The sequence below is a fragment of the Falco rusticolus genome, chromosome 5, assembly GCF_015220075.1.
Source record: "Falco rusticolus isolate bFalRus1 chromosome 5, bFalRus1.pri, whole genome shotgun sequence".
NCBI lineage: Eukaryota > Metazoa > Chordata > Aves > Falconiformes > Falconidae > Falco > Falco rusticolus.
The window spans coordinates 60,342,264-60,368,326 of record NC_051191.1 but is presented as its reverse complement, the minus strand read 5'-3'; the positions used below and the strand labels follow the sequence as shown (position 1 = coordinate 60,368,326).

The window sequence follows — 26,063 nt, the reverse complement described above, 5'->3', positions numbered from 1 at the left end:
CGGGACAGTCTGTCTGTATGATCAAAAGACAGTGTTTTCTTAGCTCATGGAAAAAAAGGCAGGAATGTGAATGATTTTCAGAAGGCGTTCCAGGCAGTGAAATTCCAGCTTTGCTGCTCCTCAGTGAAAAGGGTGTATAATCAGAATGTGGAAACGATCACTTTTGTGATGTACTAGAAAACTTACAAAACCTTCTTGAAAGAATGTCAGAAAGTGATGATTTACCACACTGGAGAATTTGGCAGTGGCTAAAGGACTAATAAATCTTTCTGACAAATGTTTTTCATGTTTTCAAAGGCACCACAGGGAAGCACAATGCATAGTTGTGGTGGAAAGAGATTTAAAAACATTTGTCCCTACATCAAAACTTAACGTTTTCTCATTGTTGGAGACAATACAATATTTAGGAGGGAAATAGGTTGGTATAACCCCCAGAACAGTTAATGAGGCACGTGATTTCTAGACATAGCAAGTGGGCACACTGCTTCAGATCAGGCGACAGTGGAGGTGGTGTATATGTTTGAGTCTTGCTGAAATATTGATTTTCTGGGTAACTTGATCTGTGGCCCAATGGGATCATTGTGATGTTATAACCAGAACTTCGTATGATGCAGAACTGTACCCAGCAGTAAAAGATTGAAAAGTAGGGAACTGTGTGCTCTCCAGTGGCATTCACAGGAATGGAGATTTGAGGGACTTGTAACTCTATGCGTAACTCTATGTGACTATCATATCTATTAACCCAAAGCTTATTCCATAGTTATATAATAGCCCAGTTGTCAGCTACCTGAGCTTCCACCTTCAGCTCACTTGACTTAGGCACAGATCTGAGCACGCCTGGGAATTGCATGGATCTTACGTATCCTTCCTGAATCCCACCAGTAATGCAAGGAATTGGACTCACACAAACATTACAAATACAATTCCTTTTTGTTTTCATGTTTTTTATTATTTTATTATGTCTGTTTTATTCTCTCCCTCTAATTTTTTATGTCCTGGTAAGGCCAAGGTCTGCTAGTGTGAAGTCTCAAGCCAAACCCAGGAACTATTGGGAACAATAGTTGAAGGACCTACTCCCACAGTACAGGCAGTAGAACTTGACGTAGTTGTTCCCATAGCAGAACTTCTTAGGCAAGAAAGCCATTTCTGATTTGTTTAGCTCTGATTTTTCTAGCTTTTCATTTTTAAGTTGTTTTAAAACCTTCTGTTTGGCTGAATTGGATTTTATTCTTGCAGTCTGGTGCAATCTCACTTTTGCAAGTATGAAAATAATTTTTGCCTAGCACAAGCCAAATTTGTCAATGCAAATAGTGGTCTGGTTAAGATTAAATGTAAGTATGTATTTCCTTGTCTTAATTTGGGCAATTAGTAATACCTCTGTTTCCGTGTAGATGAACCAATTGCCTTTTTAGTTTGCTGACCATTACATCATGGAAGGCAAGGTTCATTCACATAAAGCAATACAAAATAACAACCATGTTTCAGCTATAGGAAATTGCTCTATTTTAAAATAGGGGTGCTGAAGATGTGTTGCTGTATTCCATATACAGATTTGTGGCATTAATATATAGAATATTTTGGAACAGAAACTTCTGTTCTGGAGAGATATTTTAAAGTACACTCTTGATTTTCTTATGTGTCTTTTATGAAGTAAATGTAAAACTCTGCAAATGCTTTGCAGATCTTGAGAACTAGTTCCATTGGTTACCACTAGCTCTCAGTTTCCCAGTTTAAGGCATCATTAACTCTTTCTTGCTTGTGGCATTAGCAATAAAAGTTAACTATTAAACTTACATTTTAACCTTTTTGCCTTCAGTCAGTGATCAGTACAAAACCAGCAAATTAAACTGTTGCAATGACATGATACTGAGCAAAAGAAAGGCGAATCCTATTGATAACATTCTGCGGTAGAACATCTGGCATGGCTCAGCGAACATTTTATTTAAAACTTTTTGTTAAGTTACTAGACATTTAAAAGGATAATTAGTCTCCATCCTGTCCAAATCACAAAGGCCAGTTTAATGATTGTTCAAACTGCAACAAAATTGTAATAAAAGTGATAGCTATATGGCTATCTAACTAAGCTATTCTCTCTTAAAGCCACTCTTAAAGCTGTGATTATTCATTTGCCAATGCAGTGCTTTTTAGACAACCCAAAATGAACTCTGAATTGTAAGTAGTTCCTAATATGCTGGTAAAATAATCTATGCAGTTTACTGTTTGGTTTCAAAAAATGTTATGTGTGAAATAAGTCTGCAGGTCAGCAATAGTCATTTAAGGTCACTGTTTTTCCAAGTCTAAGCTAGGTATTAGAGTTCTGGGAATATGGCACAGGAGATGCTTGCACAGAGCTACCACCTCTTATAATTGTGTGTGTAAGTAGAACAAATTTGTGTTCTTTTCCTAAAGCTTCAGCTCCTGGACTCATATGAATGTATGAGAAAATGAGCTCTTGTTCAACAGAGTTCAATTCTTACAGCTATAGAGTGTAAAAGTCAAAGGTTCCAGTTTCAAAAGATAATTCTCCCCTTCCAAATGGAAGGGTTCTTTTTTTTTTTTTTTTTTTTTTCCCCTGAAGCTGGTAGTTAAGGTAATTTCTTTGTTGTGTGGGGGCAGAATGGGGGTCTGACTCCAGATTTCTGATTCCTTGAGTTGACAGTACTGCTTACTATCAGACATGATACACAGTGCTGTAAGCATCTTGCTTGTACCTGGGTGGTCACTTACTCCAGCATAAAGCAAATGTAATATGCAGCATCATGAAGCAACTTTTGTTTCTTTCTCCACTGGTGTACATGATGACACCAATAACAACAGGGCTGTTCTTGGACTGATAGCAGTTCCATTTATACTTGGCTCTCTTACAGGTCAGATGGCCTTTTGGTTAGTATGCTCAAAATCAAATTTTTCATTAAAAAAGAAAAAGGAGTGATAATAAATTAATTTCCCTATTTTAATCAAGCCCTGCATGTTCAGAACACAAAGCAGAGCAAAATGTTGCTCAATCACTATTGTTTTTCCTTATTTCAGAAAGCAGTTCAGTTGGGTTCAGTCATATCTAAAAGAGACTTCATCTCCTGGAGTTCAATTCTGCATCCAGCTGAGGAAATTAATCATATAGGACTGAGACATAGGCAGGTATTAAAAAGCTAACTATGAAAAACTTTCACACTTATCTCACTCCTCCTTTTCTACCAACCACAACATTGGCAGTATCTTGGCTGACCCGATACATACATACACACAGTCCACAAATCTGATGACATCTTCTACCCTTCCTCTTTGTCTTTGTGACTAGGTCACTGAAAAGAACAGCATCCCTTCCACAAAGGCAAAGAGAAGTGAGGCAACTGTAGGTTCCCAAGAACACCCTGAAAAAAATATTTGAACTGCTTTCTGTCATGCTGTAAATCCAGAGCAAAACCCAACCTACATTTGTTTCTAAACCATAACCTCCAAAAGAAAAGTTAGTATTTCCTGGAGCAGCTGTAGCTATGTGAAGTACTACCCTGTAGTACCTCGGACAATTCTTGGTTAAGAAAATTAAACAAAGATATTCACAACTCAGTGCAAGACATGTTCTCTGTATTTGTTTCTGTGTTATCTGGACAGGACCAAAGCATGTTACACCCTAAACATTTATTTTAAAATTGAAGTGAGGTGGCTGCCAGTTAGACTTGAATGCCAGGAGTAGCCAAGTCCTCTCATCTAAGGAGTCTGAATTCCCACAGGGAGCACATGAAACAACTTGCTGTCCCGGACTAACTCATTTTCCTCAGATGGAGATAAGTTTCCTCATATTTTAAAAAAAAAAAAAAAAAGAAAAGGAGGCTGTCAGAATGGCTGGGGCCAGTCAAATCAACCATATTTGGTAAAATGCAGAGGATCTTTTGGCCCTGTTATTACCACTTCTTGTTAGAGATAGGAAAGTCATGAGATTTTTGGGTCAATGGCCAATTTTTTCTCGGAACAAAGAAAGCAGGTCAAAGTAAAACTTTTGTTTTATGGTGAATTTTAAAACTGAAAAAAAATCGGTAAAGTTACCTAAAAATAAGTAAGTATTTGGGGGTTTTTTCACCATCTTTGTTGTCCTTCTTTTCTCTTTGTTTCTGCCTTTTAAATTTAAGCCTCTTTTGAAAAATATGTTGACCTTTTGAAATCGAAATGTTTCACCAAAATATTCTGCAGACAAATTGTTGATATCGTTAAAATGATTTTTCTCTTATTTTCAAATGCAACCATTTGGTGACCACATAAGTAGTTTTGGCCCGTTCCACTTAAACTGTATTTTCTAGTAAGGTAGGCTTCCTTAAACATTTTCCTCTACTCAAGGAACTATGACTGCTTATATCCACAGCAACACTGATGGGCTAGCTTCTCTTCAGTCTCAGGGATATCAGTGGTCCTCTGCAATGGGAGGAGATGGAAGACTGAGAATTCAAGTCAGTGACAGAAAATGCAGGCACATGAAAACAGACCTAGCACAAATATCCTTGGCCATAACAGATCCAAAGATGTTTCTACTATAAAAGCACCAAATCACACCCTGCTGGAGTATTTCAAGCTGGACTTGCCTTGTGAAGCTCAGAATGCCTTTCTTCAGTCCCAGAATCAAGCATTTCCCATTTAAAAAAATTTGTCTGATTTTGCCAAATACAATCACACACACCTGAAGAAAATTATACACATCTGAGATAGGATTTGCATTCCCCAAAGCCATGGAGTGGACACAAACCTGGTAATACAATCATTTCCCTCTCTGAATTAGGCCCTTTCATACTACAGGAAGTCCTAGAATCTGCACTGAAAAAAATGAATCACCTCCTGCAATTCCTTTTAGCTAGTGAAAAAGAGTCAAGAGAGCCCAGAGACCCCCAAACTAGTGTTCACATTGGGTTAAATTCAGTGTTCTGGTCCTCATTTGCAGGGTAATCTCAGCCAGTATGGTCATGACCTCCAGCAAGAGCTATGTTATACTGGAACAATGGATCTGTCAGCCTCCTGAGTGAAAGGGGTGTGTGCAAAGGACAAAGGTTTCTCAGCAGCTGGCTCATGAATCTGGAGTTCCTGCCTGGAAGGGATCAGGATGATTAAAAAACTCAGCACCTTCCAAGCAAAATGGAAAACCCACTTCTTTGCTTTGCTCTTCCCACAAATGCTCTACATGAAAAACTAAATTAAGTCCAGTCCCTGTCACCTCAAAAGAAGAAAGAAACATTATTTGTGAGAAGAAAACGGCTAGACAATTTCTGTCTATATATTTGTTGTAATTTGGAGATCTACCACTGTGTTGCCAATACAAAGGCTGGTACCTAGCTGGGTGGAACAGGTACTGCAAAAGGATTTAGTAAATTCATTTGCATAACACCCATTTTTGCTAGTCCTTCATTGTTCTGATTGTAGTTCCTGTCTCATTCCCGGCCTGATCAGCCTCAGAGCTAAACAGGCCAGCAGCCCACTTGGTGTAAGAGAGACCTCAGGGTTTGGTGCATCATGCCTGACAAATATTAGTGCTGGTGTTCCTTCATTTCTAAGACCTACCCCACTTTTTCCTATAAAATGATTTCAACACCACACTGAAAGTTCACTGTCTGAGCCATTGGAGATATGTCTCTTACCTCTGGATCTTTGCACACTCCGGCTGATTTGGTATGTTTATATATGCCTCAGATATGACTTTTGTTCATTTGTGTTGATGCTGTTTCCATTATCATTGCCTGTTAGGTTGCTTTCCTGTAACTATCTCAAAGCATAACACCTCTATGGATGACAGCATGTTAGCTCTGTTCCTTTAATGCTTGTTTGTCTGCAGGGGCTATGCAATCCTATACGTGGTCACTCACTTACACTGTGACAACAGCTGCTGGGTCACCTGCTGAAAATTCCCAACAGTTGCCCTGCATGAGAAGTCCACACGTACCATCATCATCTGTCACACACCGGATACCTGTTTATCCCCACAGAGAAGAACATGGGTAAGTAACTTCCCCGTATCCTGGGTTGTTTTTTTTTTTTTGTGGGTTCTGGCTGAACTTATGCTTAGGGGTTTTTTTGGAAATACAGTGAAATCTGTTTCTTGATGTAGTAAGTCTGTATTGCAAAGATGCTAGTATCGTTATTCTTTGGGCTACTGTTGTATGATTATATTATGTCTCAGTTTTATAATCGCATGTTTTTTATCTCATCTCATGTTTTAAGTCTCATCTATTTAGAAACACAGTAGGCCTGGAGAATATTTTATAAAAGAGAAGGCTTTAGTGGATTTCTTCTCTGATTCCTGTTTTCCTGTGCCATATTCTATCCCAAAGGCTAGATGTGCTCAAAGAATGACCCTACTATACCATGTCTCAGGAGGGGTGATCCTTCTCCTGTTCTCAGCACTGCTGAGACCACATCTGGATCCAATTCTGTGCTCCCCAGTACAAGACAGGCACAGGCATACTGGATTAAGTCCAGAAAAGGGCCACTTAGATGGTTACAGGACTGGAGCATCTGTCATGCAAAGACAGGCTGAAAGAGCTAGGGTTGTTTAGCATCAGGCAGAGAAGGCTCAGGGAGGGCCTTCTCAGTGTGTATAAATACCTGCTGGGGGGTGTAAAGAAGATGGAGACAGATTCTTCTCAGTGGTATTTAGTGACAGGACATGAGACAATGGGCACAAATAGAAATACAAAAAAATATGTTTAAACATAAACAAAAAACTTTGGTATTTTAAGTGTGATCAAACACTGGAATAGGGGGCCCAGAAAGGCTATGGAGTCTCCATCCTTGCTGGTATACAAACTCCATCTGGACACAATCCTGGGCAGCCTGCTCTAGTGGATCCTGCTTTGTGCAGAGGAGGTTAGACTAGACAATCTCCACAGGTCCCTTCCAACCTCAATGATTCAGTGATTCTATGACTACTTTTAGACCTGCAGAAAAGATGCCCAAAGTTCGGAGAAAAAGCTACATTTTCACCGTAATATTCTAAGCCCATCTCCATCACCAAAATTTGCTCAAGGCTCTCAATTAAAATAATTACAGTAGAAATTTATGTAACATTATTTGATCTTGGAAAACTTCAGTCACTCCAACTAAATCTCTCAGTGCTCTTTTCATCAAGCAAAACTTCTTCTGTGCCATCCTCATTTGAGTGCATAACTCATAGAAATCTGTAACTAAAAAGAAACAACTGCAAAATAATCAATGGGGAAGGGCGAGGCTCATAGCAAGATTAGTAAATGCCCAAGTACTGACATGATGCAAGAGGTTCAAAAGACTTTACTGAGTTCCAGTCTCATTGCATACTCATTAACCTTGCAGAAGTGCTTTTGTAGTGTGGAAGACTGTACGTTGTTTGGAAGGGTAACAGTAGATTAATTTGAACCCTGCAACTCCTTCCCTCTTGGATGTGGTCAGGTTTAGATAACTGTTTGAATGTCACTGCTAAGCCCTTACTGGAAAGACCTGGATATGGAGATATGGAACATCTCTTCTATACAGCAGTATGACTGCTTGGTGGAAGCATAGCAACAGGGAGGTTTGGGAGCTAACAGGATGCAAGAATTGGAACAGACCACAGTAAGGCTGTGTATGTATAATAGATACGTGCACACATATGTGAGAATTCATTGTTCCTAAAGGAATCTCTTTCAATCTAGGTGAATCAACTTTTCAGAAAGGCAACAAAGAATGCTACAACCTGGCCTCTTTTGCCATTTGATTTCATTTGTGACACTTGAATAGAAACATTTTGGTCATGCTTCTAAACATTTCAGTGACATCTGCTTTCTTGTCTGGAATCGAGTTCGTAAGCTGATAGGGATAGGGCCTCTCTGTGAATCTGTGTTTGCATGGCTTCTATCACAATGATTTCCTGATCTCATTTGCCCTCTATATAGTACTATTAAATTTTTTCTGAATCATTACAATTTGTACATATTTTGTATCTACAGCAAAATCAGCACATTGGTATTTCAGCTTTTATAGGATCTGAGTCTAATGTGACAGGCTGATAGAGAGATGTTCCTGAAGAAATGTTTGCAGAGAAATCCAGTGACTTCACCCTTGGTGTTTTGAAGCACAAGATTCATTATATAGTTCTTATGGAAGGTACAGTCACAGATTCAATACAGAGCTTGTTTAAAAGCATTAAAGAACCATCTCTTCAGAGAGGAAAAGAATAAAATGAGACCTTGTATGCAAGAGTCAAACAAATGGCTGCCCTGGAAAGAAAGAGAGTAAAATCAAAGTCTGCACTAAGATTTCCAGGTTTCTGGAGAAGAGAGAAATGGAGCAAGCAGCTGCCATAGCTGCACAGACTCAGCCTTACTCCCATGCCAAAGGGCCCAGCAGAGCACATAAGCAGTATGGGGGCCACAAGCTCTTCCCCTGCTGTAGGTGAATGTCACACCAAATGCAGACTCTTAGCCACGCAGCATACCTGGAATTTTCCTAACAGAAGAAAGAGGAATCTTCCTGAAGGAAAAGTACACAATAGAGATTATGATAAGAAACTTTATCAACTCCATGCTCAAGTGAATTAAAGTGCTATAGTTTAGTAAAAGGTGACGTGTTTGAAAGAAGGAGAGAAAATCAATTGCTTCCAGACTAGCACATGGCGTCCTTAATGAACAGAAAAAGCATGAAGTGCAAACACTGCCTTACAGGAGTTGGTTTTGTTTGGGAGTCCAAGGGCACCGTGGGCTACCGGAGGGAATGGACAGATGATCATCTTCTTTAAGCAGAGAAGGCTGCACTGTGAATGTCAGGCTTATGCAGACCCCAAAAGCATCTGTTACAGATTTTAACAGTCTGCTGTGTTGAACAAGGCAAACAAGATGTTTGCCTACTACAGTGTGCAACAGCTTCGTAACATAGCTATTTGTCTCTCCCCTGCTTGCCACAGAAAGACTACCAAAGTCATGTTACGTGATCACCAGTTCATCTGAGGTAGATTATGGAAACCATTCGTACTTACAGCTAAACCCAAGTGAATGTAAAAATGAGAGCTGAATGTTGAACAATGAAGGTGGACGTAGGGCCTTATGTCCTGAAAATGTTTTTAGAAGGGGCGCTTTGCTTTAATTTTGAATCTGCTGGATTGTCTGGTAGAAGACATGACATGGTAACTCTAGAATACCTTCGTAAGATCAAAAGGATAGCAGAAGTTTAAACTGTACCCAGTGTAAAAATTGCAATGAACTTTCCAGAAAAAGAGTAAATCTGTACGAATAGCCATCTTCTTTTGAACACACTGAATTGGTTACTTTGTTTGTTTATCAACATTTGTGTTCCATCATGTTTCATTGAGCAAGTCCAGAGGAGGACCACAAAAGTGATTAGGGGGCTGGAACACCTGCCATATGGGCACAGGCTGAGACAGCTGGGATTGTTTAGCCTAGAGAAGAGGAAGCTCTGGGGAGACATTATAGCAGTCTTCCAGTACTTAAAGGGGGCCTACAGGAAAGACAGGGAGGGACGTTTTATCAGAGTGTATTGATAGGAGGAGGGGTAATGGTTTTAAAATGAAAGAGAGTAGAGATTTCATTAGGTATTAGTAAGAAATGCTTTACTGTGAAGGTGGCACAACACTGGAACAGGTTGCCCAGAGAAGCTGTGGATGCTCCATCCCTGGAAGTGCTCAAGGCCAGGTTGGATGGGGCTTTGAGAAACCTGGTTTGGTAGAACGTGTCCCTGTCCATGGCAGGGGGGTTGGAACTGGGTGGTCTTTAAGTTCCCTCTCAACCCAACCCATTCTATGATTCTATTTTTCAATAGCATTATTTTAAGAACCTTTGAACTTCTGTGCTGAATTAGGATCAAATGTTTGCATGGCTACACAAAGATGGGAGGTTGCCGAAAGTGTACATGCATCTTCTGCTAGTGAATAGCACAAATAATGGTGGCCAACAAACATTGATGCTGCAGTTTCTTATGGCTAAGGAAACTTCTTTACCCCCGCTGTCCCTAGACAAGGGGTTGGAATAAAAAAATGGAAGTAGGCAAGCTCTCCATTCTCAAATCCCACTCTATTCTCAAGTCAGCTGTGCTAAAGCTGTCCATTGTATGCTTCAGGTGCAAATTAATACAGCTCTCTCCCTCCCATAAAAGGAACATCTGACCCCAGTGCAAGGAGGTAGCTGAACTCCAGTGTAGTTCTTTAAGTCAAATATTACCATACTTCCTCAGCCTGGATAGCAATTTACTAGGAACATGGCAATAAAATAATAATAAAAGTGAAAGACACTTTCTCCTTAGAAAATGCACAAATGAGTCAGCAATTTAAAACTAGTCACAGAAATGTTGAGTGTCTCTATCTGTTGTTGTACTGAACATGTAATTTCACTAAGTGGCATCTGCTTCCTGACTGAGCTGGGAAATATCTTTTTTTAAAAGGTTATTTAAAATATCATTCTCCTATTCAAAAGGTGCAAATGTATGTTTCATGAAAGTCCTAGATTTATTAGTGGGAATACAATTATTATGCATACTAAATAGAATTTTTAAACGGATTTTAGATACACAGGAAGTTACAACTACGGTAGCTACAGCAACCAGCATCCACATCCAATGCAGAGTCAGTATCCAACCTTACCACACGACACTGCTATCTCTGGACCACTTCACTACTCAGCTTACCACAGAAGCTCTTCGCAGGTAAGTTGGATTTATTACTGACAATGCTTTCTATAACATTTTAAGTGAAGATGTGCTTGTAAAATTATCAGCATATTAGCTGTCTGAATCAATAAGCTGTCATCAATTTAGTCATTGAGGGTCCCTAATTTTTTTCTTTTCTCATATTACTTAGATATTTGTTCATTTTGGTGGAGATTCTTTTATCAGAAGTACCTTTAGATTGTGGATTTAAAGTACTAATTCTAAAATCCAGCAGTCTGGATCATGGAAAGTGTTTCTGTGTTATGGAGTAGGTAGAACAAAAATGAATATAATTAGTTGTACGTTTCTTCAGTGTTGGGAACAGCAAGAGATTCCTAACAAGGAATAAAAGTGTTTTCATATAGCTGAAAGAAGACGCAGAGGCCATAGTGAGTTCTTCTGAGGCCTCTGCTTTTGAGAACACATGTGTTTAGCAATTTGCCAAAAAATGTGAGTTCTGCATATAGTTTGAATAACTTCAGGATGCCACTGCAAAGAGGTTCTGTTTAATGCTATAGTCTCCTGCTATAATGCTGAGAAATTATGTCAGTAACTATTTCAGGACTATGTCTGAGAAATTATGTCAGTAACTATTTCAGGACTATGTCACTTCACAAAACTGAGCCAGTAGGAACCAGCACAAATTAAGTGTGAAGATTATATTTGACAACAGTTCAAAAGTAATACCGCTGTAGGAGGACTTTAGTACATCATGCAACTGATGCTTCCTCAGTGTAGGAAGCTGCTCTCTGGGCTCTCTGCTGGAAGATTTTTAAAAGGTGAGTACAGGCAAGAGATGATGGCATTGGGGTATTCCACCCACATGGCAGCTTTTGTGCTTTATCTACTGGAAATTTATACAACTATATTAGGGACCACTATGCTTAACTGGACTGCAATAGTTTCATACCAGATGCAAAGATGCGAATTTGATAGTGCTTTGGACTAGAACACGCAAAACATGCATCTCATTCTGGTCTTTGGCATCAGTCTGCCAGGCAATCTCAGAGTAGTCATTTGTCTTGTTTATGCTTAAATTTCCCTAGCTGTAAGAAAAAAATAATGGTCTTGATCTCCTCAGAGCTTTGTGAGATCTGCTGTCCTATATGAACCCAATATGCTTATTTCGACCAGCTCAGCAATGGCTCCTTAGATTATGGAAGGAACAAGTCTACAGCTTCTCAACCATTTGTGTCATACCTTGGTCCATCAGACTACATGAGGTGACAAGATTTATTTGAGGCTTGTTGCAGCCGCTGTATCTTCAATAGGAACAGTGAGTGAATGTTTGATTAGTGTCCTGTGATAGGTTTGTATTCATTTTTTCAGTACAGGCCTTACCCAATATTTTTTCCAGAATGAGTCACTTTTTGACTTAGAATTGGCTTCCCAATTTTCTTTACTCTCTCTTATCCTTTACTGCAGAAAACCCCTGAGTGCTGGTTCTGAAATGGTCTGTAAGGTCATTTCTCTCTGTAAAACAGAGAATTAGGCTTTTACTCTTTAGAAATGTTATCACCTGCATAAGGAGTTTTTTCTACCCTCTGACAACTGTCCATCATACTTACATAGACAGCACAAGTTAAGCAAGAAATAAATAAAGCAAAGCACAATCGATACATTTTTAGTTTACTCATGTCCTGGACAACATGTTATATGGAAATAGCAACATAGATTAAAATTGTGCAAATACTTTTCATACTGTAGTAGACTGTCTCTACGAGTGCAGATGTCAGATCATTTCTTCCTCTTTTGCTAGCTCTTGAACTGTTCTGAACATCCATGAAGAACAGTTATGCTTTAATGATCACACTTGAGAGCAAAATCTTTTCAACTTGTTCTTTCTCATGCTTCTTGTAAACCAAGGTGGAATCTCACAGCAGGACACAACTAACAAAAACCTATTAGTGTACTCATTCTGTATTGAAAGGAGCTACAAACTGAAACCTTACTTTCAAAAATAATCTGAAAGTCTTGAATGGTTTAATATGGGATTTTCTGTCATTCTTTTTAAAGCTAAGTGAGCTTCTGTAAAATGCCTGCCCCAATGATAAGTTCTTTCTTATCTACTTTTAACCAAATGATTTCATAAGATGCCCCTAATAAGATGTTAGAGAACTACTCTTTTTCTAGCAGACTTTCTGAGGGGAACATGGTACAAGGAATTGCAGTAGGACTCATGATGTTGTCAAGATAAAAGAAGCCAAATTTGCAATGAATATATCAACAGCTGCCACTATACTGAAACTGGAGGAGATGCAATGTTATGGCTGTGGTAATATAATCAGTTGAGAAGAGGAGGCATTGACCATTACTCTTCAAAAGAACTCTTTGTTATAATCTACATTCAGTCCAAATATAGAACTCTGGCTCAACTTTAGCTAATATTCTATCATGCCCTTTAGGACAGTGTCTAGAGATTAACTCCAAAGAAAAAAAAATATCTGTGTGTGTGGTAAGTTCTCCTCTACAAACACGGATTCAGAGAGGAACCTTGTCCCAGACAGGGGTCTGAGCCAAAACAGGTGACATGTAATCAAGGTGGAGTTGAGGCTGCAGCTATATATTTAGTATTTTGGTTTTGAAGAATGCCATATCCAACCTCTTTCTGTGGAAAAGAGTGACTTACTCCAGATTTTATCAGGTCAGTTACTTCGAGACTATTTTACATCCCAGAGAAATGTTCCTATAGAAAAACAGAGAGTCGTGCTTGATTTTTTGTTCATTTCTTTAGTAGAACTTTAAGAGAGATCATTTCACAGATACAATTTACAAACCGTCAACAAAAAAGAGTGGAATTGGAGCAAAGGGAATGGAGGGAATAACTTCTATTTGGTGGAAGTGGGGAACTGAACAGCTAGGAAAGGTGAAGGGAAGGGTATGAGTGACCCTTTAAATTGTATTTGCCAACATACAGCATGTTGATCCCAACCTGGCAATACAATGATGATTCATAGTATTTATTTTAGGAAGTCTACTGTGGTTTTGTCATTGGAAGCCTTACAGTGGGACTGTGCTAGGGAAGAAGTCTCACAGCTGTAGAACTTGTACTAGGTACAGCTCTTGAAAAGTGCAGAAGGTGGGAGTCCCAAGCCAAGCCTATCTCATCTGACCGGTGGCAAGTCCATGTTAGTGAGAGACTTCTAGATAACATGAGTTAGTGTTAGAGGAAACGAGACAGCGGTAGTTGCTAATGGTGATACTGCTGAAGCACCTTGTGTCACAGCTGCATGCTCACTCACATCCTATTCCATAACAGGCTGGTGAGAATCCTTGAGGTTATTGTTATTTCTCATCTTTGAGACAGTCGCCCAGCTTACCTTGGCTCACAGCGGAATGTGATAAGTGGCTTCTGAATTTGGGCTAAATAGAAATATTGATAGCTTATATTTTCATAAAGATCAGTGGATCACAGAGGGACAAGAAGGCAAAAAAAAAATATGGAGGAGATGGCTTGTAAAAAACTTTATAGGGGAGTAAATGTTCTGCTAAAGTAATGTCTGCAGCTACTAACCCAGCATAAGCCTAAAACGGGCTCCTTCTGGCAGTGTAGGCTGACTAATTCCCACTGATGGCTAAAAGTCTTTTTGTTGACAGGGACAGTCTGTTCAAACCTTGGTCTTAATCTGATATTTTTTTTCTTTCATCAGCATCTGTGAATAGTTCACAGAACAGTTGCTTCCTTGTAACTCCAGGCCTGATTGCTCATTTCTTGACTTGGCTTACTGACCAGGAGCCTGGCACACAAATAAAGAAAAATTATGTACAGATTGATTTGTTACTACCTAATTTTCCAAGCCATAATGCAGAAGTGCATACAATCCTATGATACTACTCCAACATCATATAGGAGACTGTGTAATGTGTGTACATCAACACATCTATACTGACACTATGTTTCATCAGTTCTCTGCCTCTGCAATTCTAGGTACCAGATGCCAGGGTAGAAAATAGACAACTCTGTCTAAAAGCTTCTGAGTGTTCCTATTAGCCTATGCTGAGTCTAGCAGAGAGGTACCTCTGTCAAAGGTACCCCCTTGATAATGTCACCACCTAATCCACCTCCATGATCAACACTTGACTGGGTTTTATCACAGCTTTTGTTAGCAAGTTTCACCCTGGGTGGACAGGTCTTAATCCTCTTTCAGGCTATCCATAAATATTTCAGTTCGTATCATTCCATCTCTTCCTTAAACACATCCATGCTGCAGTAATTTTTCTTTGTAAACCACAAGGATCACTCTTCTAGAAGGAAGAGTAATTAGAGAAACCTGCAGCAGTATATATGTTTGTATTTTAGTATAACTGGTAACATATAAAGATGCACATCATGTGAATGTGCATCACTGTACATACAGTACAAAAAATGGCAAACATACAAGAGAGATGTATGAGTACTCTAATGCATGGCTGTAGTGAAACATATTGTAGGTCCATTTATCCAGGTCGTATCTCCAGCAATGGCCAGAAATGAATGTGTGGCGGGAAAGTCTTAGAAACAGGGTATGTAGAGAGTGGTCCTTTCACCAGCATAGCTGCACTGGCTTTGGCAAGAGCTGACTTAGGGACATACGGAGTAGGAAGCAACAGTTAGACTGCTGTATTTTGTAGCAAACTGCTCTCCATTTGTACTTACAGACTTAGGGGTGGGTTGTATGAAACACGTTCTCTTGTTAATTCTAAGTCTGTTATCTCATAAGTGCATTGGGTGCCCTCTGTTTTTTGCATGATAAGGAATAGGGAATATTCTTTCCCTATTTATCTACTCTGGCCGTTGAAGACATTATAAATCTCCCTCATTCCCCTCGCCTCCTTCCTGTCGTCACTTTTCCAGACTTCAGAGTTATCACCTGTTCTGTTTCTCTTGTGATGGATGTTCTATATGGAGGAGTTATCTCAGGACTGCATGTGCACTGCAAAGCAGGTGTTGTCTGGGAAGCATGGAAATGTCCTGTTCTCTCAGTTCTGCTGAGCAGGGAAGCTGCTGGAGCTGCAGCTCCCCTCCAGCCTTCCTGTGCAAACCTGATCTCTGAGTAGGTAGGAGGGACTCAGTCAAGAAGCTGCCACATCAGCCACTTAGATCTGTGAACACTCCTAGACCCTGCGCTGCACAGAGCCTTTTATTTTACCTTTTCTTCCTTTGCACTTCCAAAATGGAGCAACCACCTCCAAATGGTGTATCTCAGGTGGAGGTACTTAACGGAGAGTCATAGAAGTATCATAGCAGTGTTTCACTTTTTGTTCCTTGAGATGCAATTCCCACCTTAAAGACAAGCTTCACCCCACCCTCCTGACTTTTAAGCTATCTCCTGTTGCACTCGGGAGCACAGCCAGGGTCAGTTGTTCCTCAACTGGGTTCTGGGACTGGGAGGAGCACATGTGTATCAGCAAGTGCTTGGCACTCCTGTTTTGCTGTTGTCAAAATGGGCTTATGAAGAAGATAGTTTACTTCCATGGTCTGCATAGAACAAATCAGTCTGGAAAATGCTGTAGTAGTACAACCTGCTGTCACGTGGTAGATTGGGTCTGCAACTCTCGGAGGTACAGAGCACAGTATTGGGGCCATAGCTAAAGAAACTTTATCAGTGTTTGACTCTCCTAAACTGCTCGGAGGACTGCAGTGGTCTTCCATTACTTCCCAGAGTTGCCGCAACACTTCGTTTCTTGGTGCAATGTTGCATGCCACAATTCTACCCAACCATGTCTTTACTTCCCTGCATATGCCTCTAGAGAAGGATTTACATGGGTGCAGCACTTCGTAACTGGTTTTTGTTACAGTGTGTGGGAGCCAAAGAAATCTCCCAGACACAGCCCGTGCTTCACTGTCAGTTCATGTTGTTCTGGCTCATTTACTTCACCAAAAAAAAGAATGGGAAAAGTTCTTGTCTCCCCAGCAGATACACAGTATAAGCTCGTGACTATACCAATGCAGTAAGAATAGCAGGCCCTTCCCAATAACCACTCTGTCATCAAAGAGCTAATAATGACAGGAAGAAGAAAATACTGTCCAAATCCCACCCATGCACAAGAATCATTGTTCCTAACTGTATGGCATCATAAGGGACTTGAGGTTGTTAGAATGTAATAGAAGTAATTATGTATTGAATGCAACAGGAAACAGATGTCTTAACTTCTTTGTAAATAATAACAAATAACGTTTTCATAGGGCTCCAAATGCCACTCCCAAAAGTATCAAAATCACTTAGATTGACTTGAAAGTTTCACCCAACCTATATGACAGACTAATATTCAATAAGCTTCAATTTGTGAAGAAAAGGATCAAATTAAAGGTTATAAAGATGCGATCAATCAATAGTTGTGATTATATAATTTTTTGAGATTTTAAGCATATTTTTATTAGGTTAATTCATAGGCAGCTCTTCACAATTGCTGTAATTTCTGATATGAGTTATTTGCAAGCTTTAAAGTAGTGGCTAACATACAATATTAACCTACAGCATTCTGCAAAAGTGTGAGCTAATGCAACATCAAGTCAGAACCTCATTCATAAGGAAAATATTTTGCTGTTTGGACAGAGACACCTTTCACCTCCATGCATAATCAGTCAGTCAGTTGAGGATAAGAATAAATAGATTATTCTCCACCCTCACATTGCAGGAACTCAGTCTTCACTTCATGAGAACATATTTAATGTTGTATTTTCTAAAATAATACTAAAAGGAATTGAATTAATTTTACATTTTTGGGCAAGGCCATAACAATAATCTGCTCAAAGTCTCCCAGACTTAAAGAGCTTCTTGTCTAGGTCTTACAGCAGCAGCAGCAGCGAGTGTGAGTTAACCCAGAAAATGGTAATTTCCTGTCAAGAGCTCTCCAACAAATGTCGCTTTTATATCTGGCAAAGATCACTAGGCCCCAGTGTTTTGAGTTCAGCATGCTTAAGCACTCTTCATTAAACCGGATGTAGAGTGTGAAAGGTGATTCAGGCAGCATGGGCAGGCATCCGCCCAGATGGCTACGCTTTGGACACTCCAACAAGGCTGAATAGATGCTTCATTGGGTGAGTTAATAGTCAGGCAGGGGCCAATGAGTACTTTAAAAATATTGTCTTTCAATAGTCTCTTCACTGTAGGGAAAAAGAAGTCACTGACTCATTTGCGATTAGCTGACCTACCATTACAAAACTTTCCATCTTGCATTCAGTCATAACAGAATTTATTGTAAAATACTAGATATTTAGAGTCCATGTTATTTTCAAGCAATTATTCTTTTTACATTCATGACACATTCATAAACACAGCTGCATCGGGTGTTCTTGATGAAAAGGAAAAGCAGCACCCTGTATCCTGTCCCCTCATGCACAGCCATTAGCCCTGCCTTCTTAGCAAGCCTTAGCATGGCCTCTTGACTGCACATAGGAGGGGGATTATCTTCCCTTCTCAGCTCACCCTGAAATTCATTCTGGGAGTCAAAGTTTCATTCCCCCAACAGCACAGGTTTTGTGGTTCCAAACTACCTAAAAGGCATATGGCTTCCCCACATAATGCCATGTACAACCAGGAGACCCGCAACAATATTCCCAGAGTTCATTTTGTTCCTCTTGCTCATAGATGAAAATTGTGCAGTCTATAAGTTATCAAGTAGCAAATTATCCCAGCAGAAACCAGGGCTTTCTCTTGGAATTTGTAAAGGGTATGAAAGCAAGTAATTCCCCTGCTATAAGTCACAACTTCCGTTTCACAAACTCAAAGGAAAGTTGCCCTGAGTCAGGATGGCAAAGGTTTCTGTTTCAGTTAACAACAGAGTAGATCAATTACTGCATTGGGAAGAAGACAGATAATAATTGGTGTATTATGGCAAAAGTCAAGATTAATCTTGTTGTAAGCATATTCTTTAACACAAGAATCAACAGTGACTTCAGGTATAGATCAATGGGGGATACAGACAAAGACCATGGTAACTGCTATCAAGTAAAACACAACTGAACGGAGAGAAGAATGTTTCTAGCTTGGACCACATCTTGCAGCTCCACAGATGACATACAGAAAATAGAAAGTTAAAAACATATTATTTGTGTGGTGTGTTTTTTTCCCTGTGATCCATCCTGGTCCCAAGTCCTACTATCTCAAAGCATTTTGTATACAGCCATTAGTGGGACATTTGAGATCATCCAGGAAAAACAACCTACAGATTTGACAGCTATGGAAAAAGGACTTTAATTTAACTTGAGCCAACCTAACTAATGGATTACATCATGTAGCAGGAGGAAGAAAAGAGCCATCTTCTGAGGACTGTTAATCTTCTATCTCAAATATTTATCTTGAGGTTTGATAAATTGTTCTGGTGGCTGTAGACAGAACACAGATGACTCACTTCTATTAGATGCCTGACTTTTTGATAACTAAAGTTAGGTAAGATGAATTCAACTCTGAAGCTATAGCAAATTACAAGATTACTTGTTTCTTCCATATTCATTATGGCAAGAGCTTTGTTCGTGAAGATGTTCAGGTGAAGGCAGTCAGCAGGCACTAGCATGAAAATGACTTCTGTGTAATGCCAGTGCAGACCAGAAAAGCAGCATCCTAAATATTAAAAATATGAAAATAATTCAACTTTTTCTGGAACATCTTATGCTTACTTAGAATATTTGCAGATTGGTTGTTTTTTGACAGTGCCTTGTCCTTAATTAATGAGTTAAAGGAGAGAGCCATGATCCTAAATTCAAATGACCTCATTTAACACTTCAGAGCTTGACTTTCATTGTTGCTGGGCCCTGGCAGCTTTTATCTTCAACAAAAGCTTCTGGAAAGCCAAGAAGTCTGAAAACTTGATTCTTCTGCAAAGGAATATAAGGCTTTCTGTGGTCAGTGCCTAAGCTCTACTGAATTTTCCTACGGAAAAGCCTTTCTCTGGGGTGAAGATGGAAATCTGGATGATCTTGTATGGACTTTTGCCAGTGTTGCCAATACAGCTTATTCTGATAGGTGTATTAGCTGTACCAGTTGGAAGTGTTGACATTCCAGTATGGCGCTGCCATTTACCAGCCTGCAGCAGCTGATTGCACAGGTAAATCCAGTCTCTGTGACAATGAGAAGTATATGCTAAATAACGCCATCGTAGAGCTTTGATGTCTTCCCTCTCATCTGCTAACTGGCCTGTCTAGCCAGGAGACGGTGGAATATGCTAAATCACTAACTACAGTATGTTGGTCAAAAATAGTCTTTCTCCACTCTAATTGGAAGCAGTCAGTGTGTGGCTTTTGAGCTGCCTGAGGCTTGTGAACTGTTTGAATGTGTTTGCCAAGGTGGGGCTGCCTTCCTGGCTGCAGAATGAAGGGAGTCAGCAGAAACTCTTCTGCTGTCATTGCCTTGGTCTTATGCAACAGTTACGGATGCAACTGGTTAACCCCAGCCCCACCCTGCAGTGGAGTGATGTAATGAGACCCTTTGGGAATCACTGATGAGATGTTACTCCTAGGAACAACTATGGCAGCTCTCCTCTCCACAACCCTCCAAAATATGGAGAAGGGGTTTTACAGTCCTCAGCCGTATAAAGTTTTGGTATGCAGCTTGCAAGGTGCCTGAGAGGTGAATAGTCCTACCTTGGTGACATCTTTCTAGTTAAGGAAATACCACAGTGTCAAACAATACAAGATAGTGAAATTTTAAATTATGTCACTTCTGATGGAAAAGGTATAGAGGTGTAAAATGTAGAAGCTCTGAAGATACATGGCTGGTCAAGGGCAACATGGGCACTAACCATCTGTGCAGCACAGATGGATAATAGGAGGGCAAAACAGGGAGGGACATTTCTTAGGCACAGCACAGATGATCTGTTCCGGTAAAACAGCAATAAGATAAATACATGTTAAGCCAGCACTCATAAGCACGATTTACAGGGCAGCCTGTGGCTGTAGAAGGCAAAAGCTGTTTTCCTGCCTATCCTTTCCGCAAGACATCTTCTCCTTAGTGGGAGGCATTTGTCAAACTTCTTTGATTTCTAGTTTCCAACTGTCACTGAGAACAGCTGGGGAATAGATAGATTCTTCCTCTGTCTGCCTCTTTTCACAAGTTCTCTGATTGGCTGCTCACTCTGAGGCCAAACCATACTATTTTTCTGCAGAAAATGGCAGGATGCCTTGTGAACATTTAAAAAGGAAGGCACCTTTCCAGTAATAAAGATCCTTTTGCTCTCATCCCTCAAAACTCAATTGAGTGAGCGGGAGTCGGGACATTTTATACCCTGTTTTCTAATGAATACCAAGTTTTCAAGTAAAAGATGGGGGAAAAAGATTGGATTAATTCAGTTTATTTTTCTACTTGCAGATATACCTGCCAGCATGAAGCTCTTTGATAAATTAATTCAATATTTAAATGCAGTGGCCACTTTGCAAGACTTTCCCTGACACTGTGGTTTGACTGCATGCACTAGTTACCTGATATTCCACCTTCAGTATGTCACCTAGTTGTTGGAGGGCTGGTAATTCATATGATTTTGGTTTTGTTAAACACAGAGTTGTGATACCACCAGCCCTTATTTTAAAATTGAGTATGTGGCAGATGATTCTTTAATTTGTCTTTCTTTGTTTTTATTGTAGTACCCTTTCAACAGCCCAACATCAAGAATGGAGCCCTGTTTGATGAGCAGTACTCCAAGGCTGCATCCCACACCGGTGACTCCTCGCTGGCCGGAGGTCCCGGCCGCAAACTCCTGCTACACAAGCCCATCCATGCACTCCACAAGATACGGAAATTCTAGTGACATGTACACCCCCTTGACTACACGCAGAAATTCTGAATATGAGCACATGCAACACTTTCCTGGCTTTGCCTATATCAATGGGGAAGCCACCACAGGTTGGGCTAAATGAAAATGACTGGTATCAGCTAAGCCCATATACTTAAAAGAGTTATAAAAACTTCATGTTATGTGTGACTTTTCATGAACGTTCTTCAAGGGAGGTGAAGATGGAAAAGATCCTGGGCAAATAAACATAGTTCATAATGTGGACAGATTGCAGACCAGTATGACTGTATGTTCCTGTAGCCGAAAAAGATTTTTGTGCTATTCTAGATCACTTTTGGGGCCAATCTGTGCCTTTTTTAATTCTGGCATGTGGGCCAACCCTGTGTGATGTCAGTTTGAGTGAGCCATTTTTGCCCCCCTCACTTAATGGCAATTGTTAATGAGTCTTACAAAAAAAGTACTGGAACAGGTAATATTTATAATTTGAATTAAAGACAGGAAATTCACCCTAAGCAAAACCCTGTCATCTATTCTTCTTTTTAAGCTCTTAATACATTCCTTAAAAACCATTCTGCCAAGTCATCACTTGTTCATATCAATTCCTCTATCTGGCTCCTTAAAAGACACATGTTATAGGTTTCAGTTTACACCTAACTTTGTATATTGATGCACCTTTCTGTTGATTCAGTAAGTTTGATCTTTACAAAAGAGAAAAAAAGACATGTAGCATTGAATTATACACTGCCTTAAGTTGACTATTGTTCTTATTATGTATGTATTTGTGTTAAGTTTGCACAATCTGGAAAAATCTAACTTCTCTGGTCAGTATTGACAAGGTTAAGAAGGGACTTGGGGACTGGGAAGATTTTGGATTCAGAGCCACATATGTTAAATATGATGATATGAAGCAATTATGTAAAGAAAATGACAATGCAAACATGATTATTCACTTAATTACCTATTGACAGGTATGAAATTGTTCTCTCAATTTCTTCACGTGGTGATAATTCTATATACTTCTACAAAAGCAAAATTCAAAGCTGTGCCTTTGAACTTATTCTGTACTGTGTATGTGTGGAAAAATGTATTGTATTTTGGGGAGAATTTTTCTTAGACATTTTCTGTCAGTTTTGTAGCTATTTGTGAGTTTTTGTTAGATTTTATTAACATAGCCTTTTCTTCTGTATTATAAAATGCACCAAGCAATTATGGTGGACCTATTACCCTATGGGTAAGAAATAAATAAATGGAAATATGACATTAGGCATTTTAGTAATTGTTTTGTAAATAAAATCTTTGATAGCACCCAGTGTGATGATAACCATGTTTATGCCTAAAATGGACATAAGTGTTATATGTACAGTTGTGCAAGATATATGAGGGATTTTCACACTCAAATAAAGTTCTTGAAATTAAATAGAAGCCATTTAAATTTACTTAAATACAGAAACTTCAATATATTGCAAACTTTAAGAAAAATCCTAAATTTGACCATGTATGATTTTATTCAACAAAGGACTTGAGAATATATATAACTTACAGTCACTGTAGCCCTACACCTGTGCTTGCAGCTACAAACTGTGCATGGCCATGACTGGATAGATGACTCAGTATTGCTCAGTTTAAGCCTTGCTGCTGTTGCTCACCCAAGCCTTTATATTCACTGAGGCAGGTAAGATGTGCTCTCTCCTTTTCACTACCTTGTAACAAACATGTTGCTGCTGGAATACAGTAAATGGAGAAGTAATTTTTCCTTAGGTAAGTAAATAATGTGGCAAAATTCTCAGATTTCATAAAATTCATAACATTGCATGTTTAACTAGTGGTAAACTGGTAGAGTTTGGGGTCTAAAGTAACTAGAGGAATGCACTGAAAATCTGCAAGGGCTGAGGGAGGAAGGATGTTCCAGGCCAGGTCTGGCAACTGTCCAGGCTCTTAAATATTCAGCCAAGGTCCTGGTGGGATTTTCAGAAACACACTAGGACCTTATCTCCACCTTTAGGTACGTGATGAAATTTTGTTTCCTGAGTTAGTGTCACAGACCTCCTGAAACTTTACCTCTCTCAGCTGGTTTTATTACCCCATATACTTATATACTTTTATTCTTCACTTTTATTAAGGACAAGGGAGATCAGGCATAGGCTATCTTATCTATTTTATTCTTATTCAGATTACCTTCAGGCAAAATTGTCTACATGTGAAGAAAGTAAGTCATGTGAGGAAGCTTTTTCCGTAGCCAGTCTTTAGCAGCTGGAGTTTTGATGTGTTTGAGACCAAAGTCCTACTTTTGTTATTGAAGATGTTTAAATCAAAGCATTGATTTTGGCCAATTAATTATTAACAAGCATAGAAATATTTGTCTCATCAAGAATGTGACAAATCAGTATGAGAAAGGCAGTGTCACTAGAATAGAAAAATCTACTTTCTCTTCTCCAGTGAATTCCAAATATCTGCATTGCATTGCATCTGCCAAGAGCCCACTGTGATCCTGTGCACTCATTCATTATTGAACATTGATCAACCTCCAGTTACCTGACAGACTGCTCACCATGACGTGCCATGGTGTCTCCAAGGGGAGCCGTTTGTGGGCAGAACTGACCAGTGAGTCAAAGCTGTGTCTTTGGAAGGATCAGGATGGAGGCGAACCCCTGCACTACTCAAGGGAACCCTGAAGCACTTCCTACATTTTTCACAGTAACTTGTAAAACCAAATAAAGTCTAATCCCCATCGACCGAAAGAGAAGAGAAAATGACACTACTTTAATAAACAAACGTGCCATAACCTTCAACACATTTGGGGACAACTCAGTTACCCTGATTTCAAGAGCTCAGGGAGACTGTTCAGGAAGGAGGATGGATATCAGACACAGTGTCAGCCCCATAAATAATAAAGACTTTCTGAGTGGGGAACTGCAACACTGTGTGCAAAGTCCTGGGGGGGAATTTTGACCAACAGCAGCACCACAAAAGTGCTCATAAAAAAGTCACAGAACATCATCAGTCCCATAAGGCCCTGAAAGTCTTTTGCAAAGAACCTCCACAGTCTTTCTTTCCTTTTTTCTTTTTAATTAATTTAGAAACTTGTGTTGATACCATAGGAGTCTGCATGTGCACTTCCAACTACCTTTGAACTGCTTCCTGATGAGGGCTTTGAAATTTAAACTGGACATTCACGGGGAGCAATACATAGATTACCGAACACAGCTCTACAGAGGTCACCATCACCACCTGCATCAGAAGCGCTGCAAGGGAAAGCAGGTCCCCTCCTCAACAACCACAGGTCAGAGCCCACCTTATTAATATAAACTACCATGACTTTCAGGTCACAAGGGTATATACCAGGCTGTGAAGTGCAGTGGCTCATAAGAGGATGATAACCTCTGGGTAGAATGGCTGGTTAGCTGTAGAAGAATGGCTGCAGAAGCATGGCCTTAGAATCTCTGAAGATCTGCACAATCCAGGCCCGGTATTAGAATAGGCCTGTAATCAGAACTGTACTGAAGTTGCTGTGCTGAAGTTAACACGAAAGGTAGCCTTGAGCTATTCTTGAATCCTGAGACCAAGTAATTATGTTGTGCCAACAGGCCGTGGCTGTAACAAGCTACAGCTGCTGGGAAAGCAGGTGCAGGGCCAAGAAAGATAGGGAGAGGTATGGGAATATAGGGAGTAACAAACTACAAGGCTGAAGCATAGCAACACAATTAGCTACATGGATAGAATGCTTATTTTAGTCATGATAATTAGGGGTGTGAGAACCGCGTGCATTTAGAGACTACTAACCAATTATATTTCTGCTTTACGAATATGCATGTGTATCGGTTCTATATAAGTAGTGTTAGAAACTAATAAAGTTGAGCAAGATGCATAACTCATATTGAGCATCTTCTTGACTCTGGCGAACCCTTCTTCCAACAGTTAGCAGCAAGGATCTCCTAAATCATCCCTGTACAAACTGCAAAATCTCCTGAGTCAGAGCCTGCAACCTGTTAATTAAGCCTTTCCCTTGACCATGGTAACTGAAACTGCTGTTTCTTGCCTAGCCATATATTTATGTGTATATAAATACGTGACTACACAAATCTTTCTGAAGAAGCTTTTATACCACATGCCAAAATACTCAATGTCATTTTCACTTTATCTTCCCTTCTTCTACTTTTTTCTTTTTCTTTTTTTCTCGCTCACCTTCTGTCTTCTCACAACAAATACACGTTTTATTAAAACTGTAATCTTCCTCATAGTTTAAAACATACAACAAAAATAGATAATACGTAATATATACAATACAGTATCTTGTAATGTATATTATAGCATGACTAACATAACATATATAATATTTTTAGATAGATGTATACACACACAAACAAACATACATGTATATATGCACATAAAAAGCTATTACAATCCTTCAAGATTTTTCATTACCAGGTAGAAAAAAAGACTCAGCGGGAGAAGAGCAGTGAGAACTCCATTCACTAGCATGAATCCTGTTTTTGTCAGGCTACCTCTTGCTGCTAAGGTCACCACCCTTTGACAAAAATGGCCTCTGACCTCTCTAGCCCCACAATTCTCTCGTGACTGACCCTGAAACCCATGAAATTCAGGGGCAGACATTGCTTGGAACGTTTAGATAAAGCTGACTAACATGGGAAGGGCTCATGGTATGCACCCATCTGAAAAGGTCTGGCAGTTCTTTGGTAGAGGATGCAATCTGT

The 26,063-nt window shown here is 39.6% G+C and overlaps 1 protein-coding gene across 1 annotated transcript in view; it reads left to right on the top strand.

The window, feature by feature from the left end:
* RFX4 (regulatory factor X4) overlaps positions 1-21,475 on the top strand; it is a 78,699-nt gene extending 57,224 nt beyond the window's left edge. The window contains exons 17-19 of the mRNA XM_037388644.1: positions 5,813-5,975; positions 10,503-10,641; positions 21,203-21,475. Of these exons, the coding sequence (XP_037244541.1) occupies positions 5,813-5,975; positions 10,503-10,641; positions 21,203-21,475 (575 nt within the window). The remainder of the gene's footprint in view (positions 1-5,812; positions 5,976-10,502; positions 10,642-21,202) is intronic.
* The last annotated feature ends 4,588 nt before the right edge of the window (positions 21,476-26,063 follow it).